The 23,607-nt window shown below is 37.7% G+C and overlaps 1 protein-coding gene across 1 annotated transcript in view; it reads left to right on the top strand.

Moving 5' to 3' along the window:
* pnpt1 (polyribonucleotide nucleotidyltransferase 1) overlaps positions 1–23,607 on the top strand; it is a 39,013-nt gene that overhangs the window by 13,951 nt on the left and 1,455 nt on the right. Inside the window, 18 exon segments of the mRNA NM_001017033.1 lie at positions 145–196; positions 1,642–1,699; positions 2,957–3,053; positions 3,133–3,235; positions 3,998–4,068; positions 7,007–7,043; positions 10,441–10,507; positions 11,204–11,293; positions 11,515–11,568; positions 11,651–11,760; positions 14,138–14,209; positions 14,301–14,364; positions 16,654–16,737; positions 17,718–17,801; positions 19,625–19,731; positions 19,820–19,875; positions 22,263–22,341; positions 22,886–22,933. Coding sequence (NP_001017033.1) covers positions 145–196; positions 1,642–1,699; positions 2,957–3,053; positions 3,133–3,235; positions 3,998–4,068; positions 7,007–7,043; positions 10,441–10,507; positions 11,204–11,293; positions 11,515–11,568; positions 11,651–11,760; positions 14,138–14,209; positions 14,301–14,364; positions 16,654–16,737; positions 17,718–17,801; positions 19,625–19,731; positions 19,820–19,875; positions 22,263–22,341; positions 22,886–22,933 — 1,333 coding nt within the window.

Below are 23,607 nucleotides of genomic sequence, written 5' to 3' on the forward strand. Positions count from 1 at the left end.
TTCCAAACTGCTTGCTGGTTACCAGAGTAATTCAAAAGCAGTTGAAATTCCAATTCCAATAAAAAATGTATTCTAATAATATTAAGGGTAACTATACTTTTAAAGAATAGAACTTTTATAATACTGTGGTTGTTTTTGTAACAGGTATGCTTCTGAAAAGATATACGCTGTGTTTTCTGATTTTACACATGACAAAGTGAGTAAAACTGAAGTACTAAAATATTGTTTTGTATTTTTCACAAGTTCATTTTTGTGGCTGACCAAAACAGTTTATTAAGAGAGACTGACTTGTAAATCAAAGTGCTGAATATAGAGGTGATGGTGGAGGAATCATGTAATGGGGTGACAAAGCTGCTCACTGAAGTTTACAGTCCTAAAAAATCCTAAAAAAAATGCACTTTTTTAATGATCTTCTAACAGAAATGGCACAGTAACAGTGATCATTTTTTAGGTGATTTATAACGGTGAAAATGCAGTGTTCCTGTAACCTGTAATACATCTGCACTCACATTTTGACCTGTCGAACATTTTTTTTTCCAGTAAGTCCCAAATCCCTCTTTTAGCTTAATAGCACCAGACTATTAGGAGCTGCACAGTTTTTAGTTTATTACATTCATTAGCCTGATGATATTCACTTTGGTACATACGTAGTGTTGTGCTTGCATGCAAGAATGGGCTGCTGGCAGTAAGTGCAAAGCAAAGTGTACAAATGCACAGATGAAGGAAATTGCATTAGCTTTAAAGAATCCAGAGTTTGAACAAATTATTCTGGAGTCCTGTAATGGGGTTTTAAATCTATAGGTGCAAGACATTCTACCTGTAATTGTTGTACCTTCTAGTAGAGTTCAATCAGTCCTCAGGTGATGTTGTCCATGTATCCATAGATAGGATAATATCGGTGCGTAAAGGGCCTGCTGCACATCTATTCCTGTTTGAGTACCCATATTTCCTTGCCTGAGAAGGTTATCATGTTCTAGGTTCATCACACATGTTTGGACAGTGTTTCTACTGCACTGTACTTTCTTACATAATTCAAACGTGTTTTATAGACCAAAATGTTGTACGGTATCAAGACAATATTGTTTCCAATTACCTGTGAGCTGCAAAGGCCCCTTGTGTATGCAAGAAACTTTTTGTCTTTTGGATACTGAAATGTCTAATGCGTGTATATGCTAAAAGCTCACAATTCACTAAGATTCATAAACAGCAGAACATTGTGATAACTCCATCTATAATTGCGTGGGGGAACTGTTATAGTGAATGGTGTGTACACAGGGCTGTATTTAGGACCTAACTATGCCCCTAGGATGCGGAAGTGACCTCACGTGTACAAGTGCGCGTTATGTGACTTCCACCTGACTTGGCCTGGAACCATCTGGCGGTGGCCGGGGTAGGGTTTTATTTTTTTTTTATTTGTTTAAATCATCGATAATGTAAGCACACGGGGGCTGCCTTAGGCACAGACCTAAGACCAGGTGCTTATACATAGATATGGCCCTGTGTATACACCATATTTTTTGTCATTTTGTATCTTGTATAACACATGTACAGTGTACAGTTCTAGGCCTTTCACCTTTACAAACACCTTTTTTTGATTCAGTGCAACTCTGCTATTATTCTAACACTATAACGTATATTTAGATTTCTAGAGATGAAGCTATAAACAAGATTAGACTTGAGACAGAGGAAACCCTAAGAGGTATCGCTTACATTTTATTTTTCTCCCTTTGTTATGAAAGATGTTGCTAAACCAGCTGGCTGCTGCAGTCTTTTTTAATCATTTTCAAAGGGAGATGAAGCTGACATATGGAATTCTGTTTGCACTTCAGTTCTGAGGAAAACCAGGCAACTCTCATCTGCTGTTTGGCAAAAGTAAATTTGCCTGTGGAGAGAGAAAGTAGCATGGCAGCTGCCACATGAATAAATATTAAACATTTGTATAAAAATAAAGTAAAAGAGCACAGTTATGGCCAATTTTAGAAGTTTTATCATGTGTTTCTGCTCTACAAAACTGATGGCTCATTTACAATAAACAACCACTAGTTCAGGGGTCCCCAACCATCTCAGTCGTGAGCCACAGTCAAATGTAAAAAGACTTGGAGAGCAACACAAGCACCATAAAAGTACATGGAGGTGCCAAATAAAGGCTGTGATTGGCTATTAGGCAGCCTCTATGCACACAATCACAGTAGGCTTTATTTGGTAGGAAATCTTTTTTTTATTCAATCTAAACTTGCCACCAAGTCAGGAATTCAAAAATAACTCCCTGGTTTGGGGGCACTGAGAGCAACATCCAAGGGGTAGGTGAACAACATGTTGCCCCCGAGCCACTGGTTGGGGATCACTGCTCTAGTTCAAAGCAAAACTGAGTGAGACTTGATGCCATTGGTAGATGCTCTTTGTACACGCAGGGAGACCCAAAACACCAGACCAGCTTGCTCTAATGAAGTGTGAAAGTGCACTTGCCATTTACAAAATGTAAGCACTAATTAGCATGGCGCACCTCCTGCAGTTTCAATAGCTGCAAATTAGCCATCTTTTTGCTGGGGGAATCGAATTGTGGGTAGTAAAAAAAAAAACATAGCAATTTCCATTCAGAAACAGCTGTTTGCAATTATCACCACCATGTTAGTAAGTGAGCCTTCTATTGTTTTATGGAATAATTGTTTATTTAGTTGCTGAATACTAATTATTAAACTGTTATCCAGAAAGCTTTGAATTATGTGAAGACCATCTCCCATAATTCAAATTTTTAAAAATGATTTCTCAGTTGTAGATGATCCCAACTAAGATATATGTAATCCTTATTGGATTGGATATGGATGTCCAAATTACAAAAAACCCCAAGTCCTGAGCATTCTGGATAGCAGGTCCTATACCTGTATAAACATTTTATAGTACAGTGGTTTCTTGGAACAGCAACACATTTTCTTGTTTTGTACGATTTTATTTTTAGAGAGGTTTCCCGATGCAGAGCCGTTTGAAATAATGGAGGCGTTTAGTGCTGTTTCTAAGGAAGTTTTTAGAAACATAATTTTGAATGAATACAGAAGGTACTTTTCCTGCATTCTTTAGCACTTTGAATATTAGATGGTTGAGTCAGACTTGACAGAGAAGTTGCCTTTTCCTTAGGTGTGATGGGAGAGATTTGACTTCTCTAAGAAATATAAACTGTGAAGTTGACCTCTTTAAACCCCTTCATGGATCTGCCTTATTTCAACGGGGCCAAACACAGGTAAGTGTACGAACGTTGTATAAAATGTTTTCTTGAGGGTGATCTGAGCCTCCAAATTGGCACAATTTGTCCCCCACATATACTGTAAGTCAATAACAACTCGCTGTAGTTTCCCATCAGTACCACAGGTAGGCAAGTTCTGGCAGTTATACCTATATATTAGGATATCATTATATATGGGGATCCACCCAATCCAGGATTTAGCGATATCCCAGGATGATTTGAAGGGTTCAGTGCATCATTAGGACCTATATATATATAGATATAAATCAATACCTTTATTATGAAATGTTACTGCATTTTAACCCTTTCCATGCCACAGTCAGCTTTGATCCATGGTGCTGCCTGTATGAAGTTTTATGTAGGCACCATATGTTCTATATTTAAGGCACTTAGAGAGTTGATGGACAAGGAAAGGGAAAGTCACTGGGGGTGCCAATGTGTTGGACATACCCCAGTGAACATCATTGCTATCCTTAAACCCCGGACCGGTGCTTCTGTCTGCCATTTAGACAAATGTTTTTTTTCCAGACACATTAAAAAATTAAGGATTTTGTGCTGTTATCATTTTCACGTGACTTCAGAATTTTAGCACTAATAATTGTCACCCCTAAATAAGAAGAATTAGAATTCATTTTAATGCCTGAAAAAAGTTCAGAGCTCTCACTTTACAATTTGCAGTGCTGTTTTTGTCTATAAATGTAATGTAAAATCTACATGTTTAATGGCTATTTAAAGTACTGCTTTGTCCCCCCTTAATAGGTTCTGTGCACAGTTACATATGACTCAATAGAATCAAGCATGAAATCTGATCACATCACTACAGCACTGAGGTAGGAAAAGCATAACACTCCCTTACCTACTGCACTAAATATATATGTTATGGATTAAATCAGTTTGACCAGTATTTGTAAATTTGGGCGCCTAAGTTGTTTCTGTTTTTCTTTTTATAAATTTAAAAGTGGAAGTACCCTGAAGTGCGAGACTGTGGTATGTGTCCTGTCTCCTTAGGAACCCATTACCACTTTCTAGTAAAGGTTTCTTATAAGCTCCTTCAGTAAATGAGAGCATGTTATACAGAGTTTCTTAAAGGGCACCTGTAACCCCAAAATTCCCCCCCACCCCCCATAGGGGTGCAGGCTAATATTTTAAAATTTAAACACTTTCCATACAGGCCTATTTCAGCTGATTTTAACTATATTCCCCTAACATTTGGACATGTATATTAGCTTGGGAATCACTTTTTGACAGTTTGTAAGATTGAGTTGTTTAAACTAAAAATGCTTGCTCATAGATGAGAAAGTAATTATTTTCTCTTAGATCGAATCCTTCTCACTCAGTCTGCCTCAATGTTACAATAGCATAGGCCATCCCTCTGTATGGTCAGCCTATTTGGCCTGTCAGCCGGTATCAGACTTTATGTGAAAGAAACAGATGAACGCTTTGTTTACATCAACAGCACCAATTAATGTAATGGGAAACACCCAAAATAGTAGTTTTATTGTTTGTGAACAGCACTTAGTTGTTATGATCTACTGGTGACAAGCTTATTATCTTCTGGTAATAACACTGTGTACCTTTGGGGCACAGCGGACACTTTGAAAGAAACAGAAAAAGGTAAAAATGCCCAATTTGCTTGTAGACGCCGGTGAACTACTAAAAGAAAAATTTGGCTGCTTCCAGAGAACAACCATTGTTTTTGAATAGAAAACCCATATATCACTTAACCTGATCAGGAATGGGACCACACTGGAACCATCCAATAAAATTGCTTATGGAATATTAGCTTGAAATTGCAATTTACTGTGTTTTACCACTAGAGGGCAGAAACAGACTAGGAAGCTGTTTTGTATGTATGTATATTATATTTATTTATATAGAGCAAACCGTGTACAAGTGTTAAACACAAACAGGCGCTATATATATATATATATATATATATATATATATATATATATAATACACACAATGAAAATATCAAATGCCTAATGTCTCAAAGTGCTTTGTTCCATAAATTTCCCCTGCTTGGGGCCTTTTTCAAGGTTAAATAATTCAAAGTGAAACAAACCATTTATACCATGTGACAATTATTGACAACCAATCTCCCCACATGTCTGTTAACTATACATGTGCCAATTACCATATATATGTATATAGGGTATGATAATGAATACACTTTACAAGTGCTGTGAATTGTAATAAAGTTCTGTTTGAATGAGGTCCCTGACCCAAAGAGCTTACAATCTATGAATATGTGTATAAAAGATAGTGCTAGAGCACCCAACTGTAGATGTGTGTGTGAAGCATGCAGAGGGTGCTGTTTGTGATTGCACACCTCTATAATTAAACACCATTTTTTAAAGTAGCTTCTGTAGTTTCACTTTTCCATCTTGTTCATCTTCTTTTTCAAGGGTGTGTGTTTTTACTTATGCCCAGTCTTCACTCCCATGCATCATTATCCTAAAAGCAGATTTACTGGTTACCATGGTTGCAATACTGATAGTATTTATTAATAAGCCCAATAAAGTTGCGTTCTTGAGAGTATACAGCTAAATTTTGTATAAGGGAAAGGTCACATGAACATATTGGAAGCTTGCGTATAAGCTCAGCCTGACAGTACCGTACGCCTGTGTGACCTTACCCTTTGCTTCCTCTCATGAAAATAAAAAAACGTCAGGGGCCTATTTATCATGCTGTGTAAATAAACTGTAGCAAAACACACCACACATTACCAGGTATCACTGTGTACATAACAGTGTACCTCTATGAAAATGTGGTATTTATCCATTTGATCCAGTTGAAGTTTTTGTGCAACAAAACGAAAAAGTTGAGGTTTTTGTGTTTTTTCCACTTTTTTTTTTTTGCATTCATTCTTATTCAGTTTGGATCTTTTGATAAATTACTCATAAATAACTCATTTCTAAGAATGTCAGTTAATTATTCAGAATGCTCAGGGCCTGGGGTTTTCTGGATAAGGGGTCTTTCTGTAATTAAGTCTACTAAAAAAATGTATTTAAACATTAAATAAACCCAATAGGATTTTTTTGGGACTGTATGGGAGAAGGCTTTGCCATAATTGGGAGATTTCTGGATAATAGATCCGACACCTGTATATAGAACTTTTCTTATTTCAGTGAGAGGAAGCTTATGTTACATTTTTATTTTTCCCAATAGTCACCCTATTAATTTATCTCTCTACAACTGTGAAATCAATGTATTAAGTTTTCTAAACACATTTTTCTTGGATTTAAGCTAAAAATAACATATATTCATGCTGAATGAAAGCCTGAAAAGCTATTCTTTGTGTGGAAGCCCTAAAAATACACATGAATCACAAGCAAAAAGCATGAATGTGCGATCAGTCTTTTGTGTGCAAATCAGCGCGGGAAGAATATTGTTGTCTTCCCATTTATCAGCCTGTGCAGCCGCAGTTGAGCTTCAGAAGCCCCCAGATTGTGCCAAAGCTGAAAATGTGAGTCACTAGCACCACGTCACCAGGAGGATCGAGTCACATATCTGACATTTAAACTTGTCCTGATGCTGTTGCTTCCAGAATGACAAATTGTTGAAATTAAGTGAGCGCGTGGGTGCAATTTGTACAAGCAGCGTGCGTTAAGCGTTTCCATTCACAGCACTTGGCTGGTAATTGGCTGCTCTTTCATCTGAAGGAAAGTACCATATGACGGACTTAGTTAACACATAACTGCTGATGAAATTCTGTGCAGTGCCTTAGAAATATTTATGCTTTTATCTTTTTTTCTTTTTTTGCAGTGGTGTGAAAGATAAAAATTTTATGCTACACTATGAGGTAAGTATTCGCTGACATGTCGGATAATCGGAATGTCTTCCCAGCCAAACTGATAGAAGAGCTTTGAAAGCTGGCTATGCATTAAAAGATGTAATAAAATATTTTCCCAATACCCCCACCTTGAGGTGGGCAATATCAGGCTGATCCGACACAGGCCTTCGGGGCAAGAACTGTACCAACAAGCCAGTGTGGTCATTGCACCAATGAGATTATTAAACCTGTCTAATCAATACCTGCCCAATTATCGATCGATACCTGCCCAATTGTACAGTATCAGATGGGAGGGCCATTGGAGTGCCCCATACATGGGTAGATAAACTGATGACTTAAAGGACATGTAAAGCCTACATTTGCCTACAATGTATATCAGTTGGGCACGCCTCCCCCACCCAAATGGCATCATTTGTATTGCATATATCCCCTCCGCTTGCCAGCACCATCACATTTTCCTAAAGCAAATAGCAGCTTTCTCCCTGTGGCCATTTTTTCTCTGATACATTTAAATCTACATACACACACACACACACACAGACCCTTATTCAGCATACATTTCATCAAGAATACAGGCTCACACAGGCAGAAATGTCTTCGATAAAAGTTCTGCTTTTTTAAACTGAGCTCAGGAGAGAAAGTTACAAGAAAAAAAATTAAAGCAGACAGCTAGAGCTGAGTTTCTATGGAAACCAGCAATGCCATCTTTTCACTGGCTGCTAGACTGGAGGGCTTGTTTAGTAATCTGAGCTGAGAACAACTGAGCATGCCCACAAGCCTGGAATCAAAGCAAATTACTGAGGGGGGGTGAGTGGGTTACAGGAGGAGAAGGAAATCTAAGTGATAAAGGGGAAGCTGCAGCCTTACTATTAACCTCTAGACAACCAAAGTGGCTTTTATTGAAAGATTTCAAAGAGGCTGTTCACTGATTACATTTTTGTGTGTGGGGTTTACATGTCCTTTATCTGCATCAGCAGCTAAAATCTGCCCGTATACAATCAAATGAAAAAGTTTGGGAATCCCTTTCAGCCTGCATAATTACTTCACTTTCAACAAAAGAAGATCAGTGGTATGTCTTTTATTTCCCAGGAACATCTGAGTACTGGGGTGTTTTCTGAACAAAGATTTTAGTGAAGCAGTATTTAGTTGTATGATATTAAATCAAATGTGGGTACCTTTGTAATTTTGCTAATTTAAATGCATGTAACTGCTCAATACTAATTACTGGCAACACCAAATTGGTTGAGTTAGCTCGTTTAGCCTTGAACTTCATAAACAGGTGTGTCCAATCATGAGAAAAGGTATTTAAGGTGGCCAATTGCAAGTTGTGCTTCTGTTTGACTTTCCTCCGAAGAGTGGCAGCATGGGATCCTCAAAGCAACTCTTAAAAGATCTGAAAACAAAGATTGTTCAGTATCATGGTTTAGGGGAAGGCTAGCTCAGAGGTTTAAACTGTCAGTTTCAAATGTAAGGAATGGAATTAGGAAATGGAAGGCACAGGCACAGTTGCTGTAAAACCCAGGTCTGGCATGCCAAGAAAAATACAGGTGCGGCATATGCGGAGGATTGTGAGAATGGTTACAGACAACCCAAAGACCACCTCCAAAGAACTGCAAGAACATCTTGCTGCAGATGGTGTGTCTGTATGGCAGGGTGATGAGAAAGAAGCTCTTTCTGCACTCACACCACAAACAGAGCCACTTGTATGCAAAAGCTCATTTAGACAAGCCACAATAAAGTGCTTTGGACTGATGAGACAAAAATGTAGTTATTTGGTCATAACAAAAAGTGCTTTGCATGGTGGAAGAAGAACACCACATTCTAAGAAAACCACCTGCTACCTACTGTCAAATTTGGTGGAGGTTCCATCATGCATTGGGGCTGTGTGGCTAGTTCAGGGACTGGGGCCCATGTTAAAGTTGAGTGTCGGAGGAATTCAACCCAATATCAACAAATTCTTCAGGATAATGTTCAAGCATCAGTCACAAAGTTAAAGTTACGGGGTTGGATATTCCAACAAGACAATGATGCTAAACACAGTTTTGCAGAGGGAGAAGTACAACATTTTGGAATGGCCATCACAGTCCCCCGACTTGAATATCATCGAGAATCTATGGGATGATTTGAAGCAGGCAGTCCATGCTCTGCAGCCATCAAATTTAACTTAACTGGAGAGATTTTGTATGGACGAAATGATCAAAAATACCACCATCCAGAATCCAGATACTCATCAAATCAGATACTCATAGGAGGCATCTGGAGGCTGTTACATATGCAAAAGGAGGCTCAACTAAGTATTGATGTAATATTTCTATTGGGGTGCCCAAATTTATGCACCTGTTTTTTTTATGATGCATATTTTCTGTTAATCTAATAAACTTTATGTCACTGCTGAAATACTACTGTTTCCATAAGGCATGTTATATATTAAAATGAAGTTGCTACTTTGAAAGCTCAGCCAATGATAAACAAAACTCCAAAGAATTGAGAGGGGCTCACAAACTTTTTCATATGACTGTATTGCCACATTTAGTCTCCATATTTATGGTTCCAAACTTCTAAGATCAGTAACTAACTGTGAAGGTGTATGTATCAACTCCTAAGCCATTATACGCCTAAGACGTATTCTGAAATTCTCTTCCTCCTTACCCGGGGTAAACGGTGGAAAAGCAGTTTATTTGCCTGCCTTTTCAAAACGTGATGACGCCATTATGCTGTGCTGGTTCCCTGCCAATGACTGATCCCCTAGAAAGATAATACGAATCTAAAATAAACAAACAGCCTATTCATTTTCGGCAAAAGAAAAAACATCTTGGGTTATTTTCTGACCTGAATATGCGATTTTAGCTTCAGCGACACAGGCTTTTCTTTGCTAGTCCTGCATGAATAACTTGGCTTATGGTCACCAGCCTATAAAAGGTCTCTATCTCTAATCTTATATAATGTCTGCATGTTTACATAGCCAAAAAACAATTAAGCTGGCCATACATGTTCAGATTTCAGACTTATTTCAGTGAATGTGTAGATATTGATCGTTTAAATACAATAATCTAAAACTAACATTCAGACTGAAATGTTCTAAAAGGTTGCTATGTATTACTGCAATGAGGCAGACTTTGACCATGTTACTACAAAATCCAAATCATTTTTTTTTTTTTTTTTTTAAAGCATGGGATCTAGTATATATTTCAGTTATGCCAATTATTTTTTGTACAGAAACATACAAAATATTTAGAAAAAGGAGAGATTTTTTCCAGTTACAGATGTATTTATAGGTGTAGTATCTTAATTCACTTGCTGTACATTAAATATCCAACTGGACCTGATTGTTGTCGTGTTCTTGTTATTAGTTTCACATTTAATAAAATCAGAATTGTCCTGTTTCAACAGTGTTTTTGATTTTCAGTTTCCACCATATGCGACTAATGAAATTGGTAAAGTGACGGGGATTAACAGACGTGAACTGGGTCATGGTAAGCTATAATGAAAGCTAGCCACTTATGCAGATGCTGTTTCATTTCTATACAGTATATCCTCTTTATCACAACATGTGTTATATTGTTGTTGTTGGTTTTTGGGCCACCATGGTGGGGGGCAGGGGACACTGTTGTCCCAGGCCTGGTAAAATCCTTGTCCAAAGAGGGGCTAGAGCCTGGCCTCTTATGCAATTTGTTTACCACTTGTTAAGTTAAATATAAAGCTAGGGTAACACCTACGTAACTTCAGCAAAACTGCCCAGACTAGCCTAGAAACTTACGCAACTTACGTAGAGGCTTATGTAGCTTACGGGTCAAGCAGAAGACAATGCAGAGAAGCTTGACAGGGGCATGTATGTGACAGTATTGCTTTACTAGGGTATATTCTGTACTTTGTTAAATCAGATTTTAGGCTCTAGAAATGTTTTACATCATTCCTGTTCTGTAAAAGGTAATGTTAGCCTCCCACATTAATTGTTAAGGACAAAAAAAAAAAAAAAAATTAAGTTCCTGCACATATTTTGTACCTCATGGTAGTTTAGAACCAGCAGAATATACTCTGGGATGAGGACACTGCCTATTTAATGGTCTGGGGAAAGTGGCATGTATCCACAGAACTAGGATAACCAACCAGTGCCAAAGTGCTTGGAGGTGCTTTACATTGAATCACAGGAACTTGTGTTTATTTTGTAGGCGCCCTTGCAGAGAAAGCATTAAGACCAGTTATCCCCAAAGATTTTCCTTTCACAATAAGAGTGACCTCTGAAGTATTGGAGTCTAATGGTAAGTACTTTTAGGAACTCGCCTTTCTGGTCTTTAATCATTTATGGGGCAAAATGTAATTATAGTCTGGTGCAAACATTAGACCCCTGCAAGTTAATTGCTTATTCATTCAGGAATGGGTTATTAAACTGGAGCAAAGTATGCCTATATTATTACATAACTATGAAAATCTCTTGATTTGTTGGTCTAAATTATATTAACAATGTCATCAAACATTGCAGGCTCATCATCTATGGCTTCAGCTTGCGGTGGAAGTTTGGCATTAATGGATGCAGGTAACATTTAAAATTGCGGATGACTTCATTCTAAAAACTATGTTAGATACATGCAATTAATAATTTTTTTCAACCCTTTTAGGGGTGCCTATTTCTGCTGCTGTTGCTGGAGTCGCAATAGGTCTAATAACAAAATACAGCCCTGACAAAAATGGAGAGATTCAAGATTATCGCTTACTTACAGATATCCTGGTAGGTTCTTTTTTTATCATGCTGAATTTTTCCTTACAGTGTTGGTGTTACAATAACCTTATAATAATTGTCTTTCAAGGTATAAGGTGATAAGGCATGCTGCAAGATAATACTATTTCAAATTGAGATGCTGTTACATAATGTAATATTTGTTCCCCCAGCAACAGCTCACTGTTTATCGTGAAAAGACTCATGATAAACATAAAAAGAAACCGCTTACATGTATTTTCCTAATGCTTAGTGTTTATTCTCTCTGGTCGGTTTATATATTTACTCCTACTCCTTATTCCTCCCACACTTAACCATTGACTTAATGTTGCATTTTAGAAGTATTTATCTCTATGCTTTATATTTATGTAATTTAGATAATATGCATACATACATACAGGTATAGGACCTGTTAGCCAGAATTCTAGAAGCCTGAGGTTTTCCAGATAAGAGGTCTTTACATAATTTAGATTATTCTTTGTCTACAAAAAAAAATTAATTTAAACGTTACATAAATCCAATTCCGGATAACAGATCCCATGCCTGTCTGAATGTTACAGCCTCATTGCACCCCCACCTATTGGTCTTAAAATTTAGTGGTTGAGCACACACATTTTTCAAACTAAAATGTATGTTATATTGAGTATATCTAATATCTACTTGATTGTAAACTGTCTTGGGCAGGGCCTTCTTTAATATGTTGGAGTTTCATAAATACATATTAATAATAACACAGGTATAAGATCCGTTATCTGGAAGCCTGTTTTCCAGAAAGCTCCAAATTACGGGAAGGCCAGTGGGCAGTGGCACACGGGGAGATATGGCGCCCGCAATAAATTTTCACTATTACAGGCAGCTAATCTCACCAATATGCCATCCCAACAGCAAGAATGTAATCACTGGTGGGATGGCATACGCGTTGCTTCAGTTTTCCAAAGCCGCAGGAAGTTTCCTCCGGACAGGCAACTTTGCATGACTTCGGAAACCAAATCGATTCAAAGGGCTTTTCGGAGGGCTTACTCACCTGCGATAGCAGAGTGATTCACACCATGGGTTTCGTACCCTAAAAAGGAAAAAACCCATCAGTTAATAGAGCTTCTCCAGCAGAATCCTGCATTGATTTTTTTATATGTAATTATAAAATTTCACATGGGGCTAGCCATATTCTTCATTTCCCAGGGTGCCACATCCATGTGACCTGTGTTGATAAACTTCAGTCACACTTTACTGCTGCGCTGAAAGTTAGAGTGATATCATCCCCTCCCAGCAGTCGATCAGCAGAACAATGGGAAGGTAGCAAGATAGAAGCTCCCAGTAGATATCAGAATAACACTCAATAGTAAGAAATCCAAGTCCGGCTTGGGACTCCTCCAGTTACATGGGAGTAGCAGAAACAATAGGTTACCTGAAAGCAGTTCTAATGTGTTTAGAAAGCTCAGACTCTGGCAAAATGCACTAAGATGGCGTCTACGCACCAATATTACAACTAAAAAATGCATTTGTTGGTTCAAGAATAACCGTTTAAATGGTAGAGTGAATTATTTCCTATGTAAACAGTGTAATGTAGAAATAAAAAGTATACCATAAAAATCATAACCGTATCCCTTTAAAATTAGTTTTTTCAACATTGTTTTAATTTAGGAAATTGGTCTTTTTTTGTATCTCATGTTAAACTGGGCAAACAGAAAAAATGATATATGTTTCTAACTTCCTGGTACTTTCAAGGTAATTAATCAGTGAACAAATAACCTATCCCCTATGCATAAAAGACTTCTGCTTATCTGTAAGCCAAAACAGTCCTGGCAAAAGAAAAGGGAGGGGGTTGTTTATATAGAACCTATTATCTGTATTTAAACAAATGGCACAGTGTAAAAGCGAAACAATGCATCATTGTTTAATAATAAAAACTATGTAAAATGTGTTTTTTTATTATTTAAAAAATAGGCAGAATTATTTAAGAGCAAATGTTCAGTTAATTTTTTTGAAAAAAATGTTTATATTTGTATTTACTTTAAAATCAGTAAAAGCTTTTCCAGCCACATATATAGCCAGAATATCCAAAAGTACACTATTTAGTTACACTTCACAGTTTATATGTAGACATCAATGTGTTTATCACAGTGCATAACTGGTGCACCACCCTAGTTCACCGCTCAGTTTGCCACATTGTACTGCTAGATATGCTCACTCTGCTGGGCTTGCTATCAGCCAAATATTAATATGCTGATCAATTAGTGACCTAAACACATAGGGCTGTTGCATATGCACTATTCCCTGAGAGATTTTACAGTTCTGTTTGTAAGAGAAGGGTTTTATTTACTTTGTCTTTTGTTTGCAGATTTAGCATAAGTTATATTTTTGCTACAAGTGAATTCTTGTCTTTTTCTAGGGAATAGAAGATTATAACGGAGATATGGATTTTAAAATGGCGGGTACGAGCAAAGGTATAACTGCTTTACAGGTAATTAGCTGGTAAACCTTTTCTTTTAGTTTCAGTCTTTTTTTCTTATTAAAATACCCTTGTACTAAAATAACAACTTTCCTGATCCTAGGCTGATATTAAAATCCCAGGATTGCCGCTCAAAATTGTAATGGAGGCTATTCAACAGGCAACAGGTAAATAATGTATTTATAGTAACATTACTCAATGGTCTTAACAGGGTAGTTCCTTCAAGCTAACTTTCAGTATACTAGAATCTCCTTTTCTCCGCAACTGGTCTTTTATTTTTTATTAGTTCTGAATTATTTGCTTTCCTCTTCTGCATCTATACAGCTATTAAATGGGGGTCACTGCCCCCCCCCCTCCAAAATAAAAAAAAATGTAGTATTTTTTTTTTTTATTGTTTGTTTGGCTTTCTGTTTAGACCATCTCCTACTTATGTTCCAGTCTCTCGATTAACTCTATGTAACCGTGGCTGGTTACTAGCATAAATTGGGTAACTTGGATCCTTGCAACAAGATAGCTGCTGAAATTGTGAATTGGAGAGCTGCGGACCAAAAAACAAAATCAATCAAAACCCATCAAAAATAAAATACAAAGACCATAAGTTAATCTAGAGGAGCATTAGTAGAAGAAAACATGTTTTCCTATTGTTTATATTGCATCTGAGTGCTTCATTTATGTTGTTTTAATACAGCAAAAAACCAGTTCATGGTCATAATCCAAGGGCATAAACCCTTGTGTCCTGATTTGACCACAGGTTGCTACTATATATTATCACTATATATTCCACAGACTGCTGCTAAGGCATAATTCCTGGTGATTTTTTTTTGCCGAGGGCTGTTTTGGGCAAAATAAATGACAATAAAACTCGATGGCATGGCATTTTGTGCAGAAATAGGCATGTAATGTAGCCTGCTACTTTCTGTTATGGTGAGAAGGACCAACAGCTGCAGTCTAGTGGCTGCTATGGAGAGAAAAACATGCTCTATTATAAGCTCTATGTAAATATTCCATTTGACAGAGTTAGTAACAGCAGGAAGTGCTATGCCCATCAACAAAGACAGGCACCCAGCCAGGCAGTGGTGAAATGTGGGACATGTGGGAACATGACCAAAATGCATCTATGCTTTCAGTTTTAGTGCACAGGTTTTATTGAATGGGTTTTTATGAATTATTGGTTATTGTATAAATTCTGATGAGAAATCATATACACATCAATACCTACTCTCTATTAATGTGCTGAATGTGTGTGCAGTGTGTGTCATGGGCTTGTTTAAGAATCACATCAGAAATGTAAGCCAGCAAAATCATGAAATAACCAAGATAATATTTAGATTCTGTATTGATTAAAAGTGGATGGAAATCACCCCTAAGGGCACAGTCACACATGGTGGATAATCAGCTTTTCTCATGCAGGCTGAGAAAAGCAGATCCCCTGTCATCTGCTTCAGGTGGCTTCACAGACAGGCACAGTGCAGGAAACGCAGGCTGTGAAAAATGCATCATCCACCCCATGTGACTGTCCCCCAAGGCTCATTAAAGCCCCATAATATATTTCCTGACATATGCATGTTATGTGTTGTAGGGCTCTTCACATACTCTTACAGGACAGCCACCAGAAATAAATGGTACAGTAATATTTAGTTAGCGGGGCAGCTTGTCATAGAGTTTTATGACATCCCCCTGTGTATGTGCTACCATGCAAATATGGAGTTTTTGTAGTTGTATTAGCGTTTGAGCAGAAAAACGCATACAATAGTGTAGCCTGGCAGATGTCCGTTTGTAAGATCCCCATGGGATTACAATGGTGTGTATCCCATAATTGCCTGTAGGGCTGCATTTTATTCATATTTACACTCAAATCTGCATTTTTAAAAATGCAACCTAAAAACACCCCATGTGACCTTAGGGGCTGCAGGCCTTGCAATCACTCACAGTTTAAATTGTTGCATCTGTTGTATTTCCCTACATTTGAGTCTATAAATAGAAAGTATGCTTTTTGCACATATTCTTATACTATACTCATACTACATCAGATATATCCACCTGACAGTTAGTCAGCCACACATTACTGAATTGTTGCTGGACTACACATCCCACCCAGCATACATTAACATCAAAGCAGCAAAATAATCATCCAAGCAGAATCATACCTGATCTATGTAAATCTGCCTCCATGTTGTTTGTTCCTGCACTGGAAGCTTTAAACAGTTTTCTGGTGCTGAAAAAGACTATCCTCCTTCCAAATGTTTGATGATCCTGTAAGCCTACTGCTGCAATTATTTCTTATACAGTGTGGTTAGCTTGAAAGGAAACAACTGTATGATCTTTCTAAAGGCTAATATGACTATTATAATGTTCTTTCTATGCAATTTATGAAAACAAATGTATAGTGATCACACAACAAGCATACTAACTGGTTTATTTGTCATATTGCTTGGTTCCTTCATGTATTCCTATAGTGGCAAAGAAAGAAATTATACAAATTATGAATAAAGTTATTTCAAAACCAAGACCAAGCAAGAAAGAAAACAGCCCAGTAACAGGTAAGTGGTATTTGCCTGTCAATCTGTCTATAAGCTAGGCTAGAAATCCTGCACATTATAGGCTTCTTTACCAGCCCAAGACAACTACAGACCTTATAGCCACTACTTCTTACTCAGTCTCTATATTTTCCTAGTTTTTTAACATTTCATACTATAATTTATTCTTATATATATATTTGCTTTGCTCCCATAGAAAAATAAGTAATGACCATGAATTAGGCCAAATGGCTACAAGCAGGAGCGCCCACTGACACCAGGGCCCACCAGAAATTTTCCTGGTATCCCTGTGGGCCAGTCCGACCCTGCACTAAGTGGAATAAAGCATGAAAGCAACAAGCATACCTAAGCAGTTTTGCGCCAAATTCCGCATTGTGTGCCTGCACCCAGGCCGACACAATGGCTGCAGGTGGAGCATAACCATAAGATTTGTAAAGCGTTAGGGCAAAATCTGCTCCGTGTGGCATCAGCTTTAGTGGTAAAGGCCTGTGCCTCCTAAGATGCTAAACTTTTGCTGATTTACAGGATATGCTCTGTGCTGCTGGCAGTTGGCTGAGCTTGAAGACCAGCCATGATACAAGGCAAATTAATATTGAATTTCTAATCACGTTTCATGCTATCTCGGAAACTAACAATTGGAATTATTTCTTGTTAAAAAATGAACGTAAACCCCTTTAGACAAATATTGCTTTCAAGGGCAAATACATTTACACATAACTTAAAATCATGCATCAGTTGCAATAGATGTATTTTGGAAAGTTTCTTTGAACTACAGTCTTTAGGCAGAATTTTTTTGGGGGGGTTTTATTTCCTTTATGAGCCCCAACAGTTTTTTTAGGAGAAAAAAAAAATGTAACCTGCATTTTACTGTTCACACAATGACATGCTTTCTTGTGTCTAGGCTGCATCCACTAATTCTTACTGAGACCTTGTAAGGTGTACAATATTACAATAACAGTAACAGATGTTTGCCTGATTTCCAGAAACAGTTCAGGTGCCTTTGTCTAAAAGAATGCGATTTGTTGGCCCGGGCGGATATAATTTAAAGAAGATACAAGCTGAAACAGGTCAGTCTATGAATAAACGGTCCCTGTCCCCAACACATAAGACTTTCATTGTAACAGGAGTAACAGAATTACCACTTTATGGGACCTTTTTATGAAACGATTTTGCTGATTTTTCTGACTTCGGCTATTTATAAGACCTAGTCTCTGACTAATTTCCTTTCCATACAACTGACACAATACAAGATCTATTTGCCATACTGTCACTGAAATAATTTCCCCAGCTCAGACTAATACAACTAATATAGACAATGACTTCAACAACACTCTTGCTGGAATGTGTTTTTGAGCCTTAAAAATAAGCATTTGCAATATCCATGAAAACTGGCAAAATGCCTTGAAGCAGTAAACATAACAATATTTATAAATGTTGTAGTGAGCATTTACTTACATATTTAACATATATGTTGTAGGGAAATCCTGAGTGTTGCTGCAGAGAAGCCTTTTGTCTTCATACTCCAAACTCAGCTCTAAAGTGGAGAAAATGCTGTTTACCTAAACGATTCTGTGTGTGGATGCAGTTGGGTGTTTAAAATGATAGTTAAAAGTTCTATAACCACTGCATTCTCTTAGGGCTTGGAGCTGCTGTCATCTGCATGTGGCTGCACTGACAGGTACAGCATTGGCCTGAGTGCAGCTACACTGAGCGTAGATCGTCCCAAAAACTGCGAAATCCATTTTCTAGCGCTTAGACCGACACTGTGCCTGTCAGTGCAGCTACAAAGAGCTGAAGATGAGAGTGGATCCAACACATCTAGTAGGGTCCACTTCTCTCCTCCTTCATTTTGTAGCCAGGTGGAGAGAAGGTAACCTTACTCAATGTGGTGGTTTGCCCTTAGTGCTTACAATGCGCTTTGCAGTATAGATATAATGCAAGCAGTATTTTATAGCTCTGCCCAGCTACGCAGCTGTATAAGTGCAGAAGAATTGGGGTGGGGGAGCATAAAAAAGATGTCATGCAGAGAGCAGAAAAGAATTAAAATGAAAGGAAGAGCAGGAAAACAAATGGGGAGACAAAAGTTAATAATAGGGTAGAAAGGTCAGGGAGTATGCAAGAACATGAGAAAGGGGTGGGAAGAGAGAATGCACAAAAGTAAAGGGAGTGGAGAGAAGGAGAATACAGAAGGATAGGACAGTATGAGAATAGAACAGAGAGAGTTCACTTAAATATAAAGACTAACTGGGGTTTTAAAGAAAATACCCTAATGGAATGTGTTCCCATTTATCTTAACTTGCAGAAACACCAATGTTTTATATTGTATTTTATTCATATTATCTATTAAAGGAGAAGGAAAGGTTAATAAAGAGTTAATCTCAAGCTGCAGGCATACCTTCAGTTCTCTCAATAGTGCCCTTAAGTCTCCCCATATTTCTCCCGTTCGGATGATCAGAAGCCTCATAGAAAAAAAAAAACGCTGAGCTCTGTAAAGATAATGCCTCGCTCCTGCACCAAGACCAGTTTACATGCTCAGTTTGTAAGACTATGAGGAAGCTTCCTGCTGATTGGCTCAGATCCACATTCCTAAGTGGGGGGGGAGTGAGTTCTTAGGGGACGGGGGAGCAGGAGAGGTGAGAGAACTGCAAAGAGACAACAAATCTTTTGACAGAGGACTCTCTGTAAGTGCTTATGGCTGTATTTACATAGACCTTTCTGATAAAGCTTACTTCGTTTTTACCTTTCCTTCTCCTTTAAACATGTTATACCAACTAGAACTTTAATATGACTTCCAGTTTGTAGATCTAGAGCCTATAATGGCTAAGGTTGTGTGTCCCCTGCTTTGTTTTTATAACTAGCCTCTTTTTTTTTTTTTTTTTTTTTTGCTCAGGTGTCACTGTAAGCCAAATAGATGAGGAAACTTTTTCTGTTTTTGCTCCTACACCCAGTGCAATGCATGAAGCAAGAGAGTTCATTAACGAAATCTGCAAAGATGATGTAAGCAAATTAACAATGCTCTTTTTGGGTTGAAATTTTTTTTTTTTATACATTATTCTTATATGCTGCTCCTTTATATGTTTTTCAGCAAGAACAACAGTTAGAGTTTGGAGCGGTATATACAGCCACAATTACTGAAATCAGGTAATATTTCCATATATTTTATTTATGAAGCTCTATGTGTAATAAGACCATAAAACCCAATGGCTTTACCTATTTTCAAATATCTTAAAGGGGTGGTTCATTAATAATAATATACACCATTCTGTAATTTTAAAGAGGACTGTGACCATATAAAAACATGAGGATGCAGATCCAGTCCAGTGTATTTACACAGGGCACACACAGCCTTTTATATGTATGTGTATATATATATATATATATATATATATATATATATGTTTTTTTATTGAAAAATAGCACAGCACCCTGTTATAGAAAAATGTGCGGTGCAAGTCCCCAAGAGGCTCCGATTCTCCTTCCACAATATATTTCAAAAACGGACAGCACACACAATGAAAGTGCAAAAGGTATATTATAAAAATCGCGTCATGATCTTATTGTACACAATGAACTGCGACGTTTCGAGCCCGGCCAGGCTCTTCCTCAAGGCATGTGAACAGCAGCCACATGTACAAATTATCAGTAATGACTATTCATAGTCCACCAGAAGGAAATTACATCATTGTTCTATCACATAGGCTCAATACAGGGTTAAAACCCTGTTAGCAATACAAACATATATAGAAGAATATACCTCATCTTAAAGAATTTCGTTAACATCATTACTTAACATAGAAATGTTCATAAAAATAAATACAGATTATAATCCTTATTCAATCCATTAGGATGTAAAGAATTTAACCTCTTAATCCACCATACCTCCCTCTGCTTGAGTCTCAACTCCCGATCCCCTCCCCTTTTTAGTGGGGGCACTAATTCTAATACAGTATATCTCAACTGTACAGGGGTATGTCCTTGTTCTTTAAAATGTTTGGATAATGGTAAAGTGATATTTCCTAAGTTGATTGTAGACCTATGCTGTGAAATCCAAGATTTAACTCTCTGTATAGTCTCCCCACATATATCTTTTTGCAGGGACAAACTGTAGCGTACACCACAGATTGGGACAGGCACGTAAAGTGTCCCCTTCAAACACTTCACCCGTAGTCGGATGTTGGAATGTTTTCCCCCGCAACACATATTTGCATTGTTTACAGTCCACACAGGGGTACATACCATTTTGTAAATAACCAAATAAAGTCTTCGGACCTCCATGTTTTACCTTCGGGACAAATGAAGTAACCAATTTAGAGCCTATAGTTTTGCCTTTCCTATTTGAGACTAATGGAGGCAAGGAAAATTCTTTCACCTGTGAAAAGAGCCTTACAATAATTTAACAAACAAGGGTGCCAATAATTGTTGAGTGCCCTCCAATTTCCTGTAGTCCTTGTGCCCTTCCATATTCACCTTCTCACTATACTCTATGATGGCTTTTTATATTTAAAGGTGAAGGAAAGGCTAAGTCACTTGGGTGCCAAAATGTTAGGCACCCCCAAGTGACTTAAATCGCTTACCTTTTACCCCGGGCTGGTGCCCCTGTTAGGAGAGAATAGCACCAGCCCGGGGTACCTGTAGTGCAGCGATTCCTGCCTCGCTCACGCGTGCATGCGCAGTAGAGTGAAAAAGCCGAACTTAAACTATAAAGTCGGCTTTTCACTCTGCGCATGCGATTGTCCCGGGAATTTGCGGCAGAACGAAGCAGGAAGGAGGAAGCACTCGCTACAGGTACCCCGGGCTGGTGCTGTTTTCTCTTAACAGGGGCACCAGCCCAGGGTACAAGGTAAGCGATTAAAGTCACTTGGGGGTGCCTAACATTTTGGCACCCCCAAGTGACTTTGCCTTTCCTTCTCCTTTAACAGTAGGGGGTATATTATTTTATGTGTTAATGTTAGAATGTATCTCTGGTTTCATCAGGCCATTTAACTAGAGACTTGAGAGGTAGAGAGGCCAGGACTGGGAATCTGTGGGTTGCCAGAGGGGCTGCTGTAAGATGCCATAGACAGTCACTATTTATTGGGCTGGTGGGGGCTGTTTGGGCCTCTGTGTACTTGAAATGTCTGGGTCTATTTTGAATCCCAGGCCTGGATAAGGATGTTTAGCGTTAGGGAAAAACATTGAAACTACTCTTTTCAGCCTCCTCTGCTGCTTCTCTCATTTTTAATTTTAAACCAAGAATATTAGCAGTATGTTTGTAATTAGCTTCTGAGTTGTTCTGCAGCAATGAAGTAAACACAAACTGCACTTACACACAGAAACCTATCGCTTTGCTGTGTAGCAATGCAGCAGTAATTAACATTGTAGCTAAAACACCTTAAGGCCCCCAAGCAATGCAGCTAATATAGTATAATAGAGAAATGGATTGTGGGAAACAAAACAGATGTTCAATGACATGAGATATCCAAATAAAAATGTATATTAGTATAAACTTAAGATTTAATTTTGCGTCTTTAAAACCATTCTTTTTTCAGGGATATTGGCGTGATGGTGAAGCTTTATCCTAATATGACACCTGTGTTACTTCATAATTCACAGCTTGATCATCGAAAGGTAAATATAACCATTTTATCATAGAATTGCTTAGCAAGGTTGTGTGTGCCTCAAGTTACAGGGACTGGACCAGCCTGATAGCTATAAGAATATTTACAGCTGAGAAGTTAGATGACACAGCTTCTTAACCAACCCAGACATGGCTTAGTTGATTCCCTACTATATTCTGTTACAAATGACATGACAAAGGTGAAGTGATTATGAAGTCAAGATTATGTAGAAGTCCTTTTTCTTCATTGGAAGATCTTTCTTTGCTTCAAATCTTTAGAAGTTTTTGGATTTTTGATGCTGTCTTTTGTGCGACAATACGCAAACATTTCCACAACTTCTTCCCGCAGCTTTTCTGTTCAGATTTTTTGATAAATGTTTGATATTCATGAAAATTAGTTAATTTTTTTTTTATTTGAATAAAGAAAAACTTGTGTTTTGGTAAATTTGCCTCCCAAATTTAAATCTATGCAAAACATGTATCACACATTTTTTCCCTCTGTTTGCAAAATAATAGACTTGGCTTTGTTTAACTGATTTTCACATTCTGTTCCAGATAAGACACCCAAGTGCCTTGGGTCTTGAAATTGGGCAACAAATTCAGGTATGGTTTCCTGTATAAATAAAAGTCCAGAAACTGATTTAATGACGATCAGCAAAGTTATCTTTAAAGGTGTTGTTCAATGTTAAATTAACGTTTAGCATGATGTAGAGACTCCTACTCTGAGACAATTTGCAGTTGGTCTTCATTTTTTATTTGCAGCTTTTTAATTGTTTAGCTTTTTTTTAAGCAGCTCTCCAATTTGGAATTTCAGCAGCTGTCTAGTTGCTAGCATCCAATTAAGCAGGCAGTGGTTTGAAAGAGAGATATGAATATAAATAGAGGAGAGGGCCGGATTAGAAAGATAAGTAATAAAAAGTAAATATAACAATAAAATTGTAAGCTCACAGAGCAATAGTTTTTGGCTGCCGGGGTCAAGTATTGGAAAGCTGAAAAGAGTTAAAAGAATAAGGCAAATATTTCAAAAACTATAAAAAATGAAGACCAATAGAATAGGCCATTTTATAACATACTAAAAGTTAACCTGAATGTAAATAACCCCTCTAACTGAAAACATGACTGTTCTGCAATTAAGCTAAAATAAAATCACATTGTAATTAGCTGTCATGAAATGCTGTCAATATTAGCTGTGAAATATCTCTAACATTTGGCGCTCGTGCTACTGGCCACAGTTGCTGAAGAGCAAAACCGAAGTATGATCAGCGTTACTGACTACA

The sequence above is a fragment of the Xenopus tropicalis genome, chromosome 5 (assembly GCF_000004195.4).
Source record: "Xenopus tropicalis strain Nigerian chromosome 5, UCB_Xtro_10.0, whole genome shotgun sequence".
In the NCBI taxonomy this organism is placed as follows: Eukaryota; Metazoa; Chordata; class Amphibia; order Anura; family Pipidae; genus Xenopus; species Xenopus tropicalis.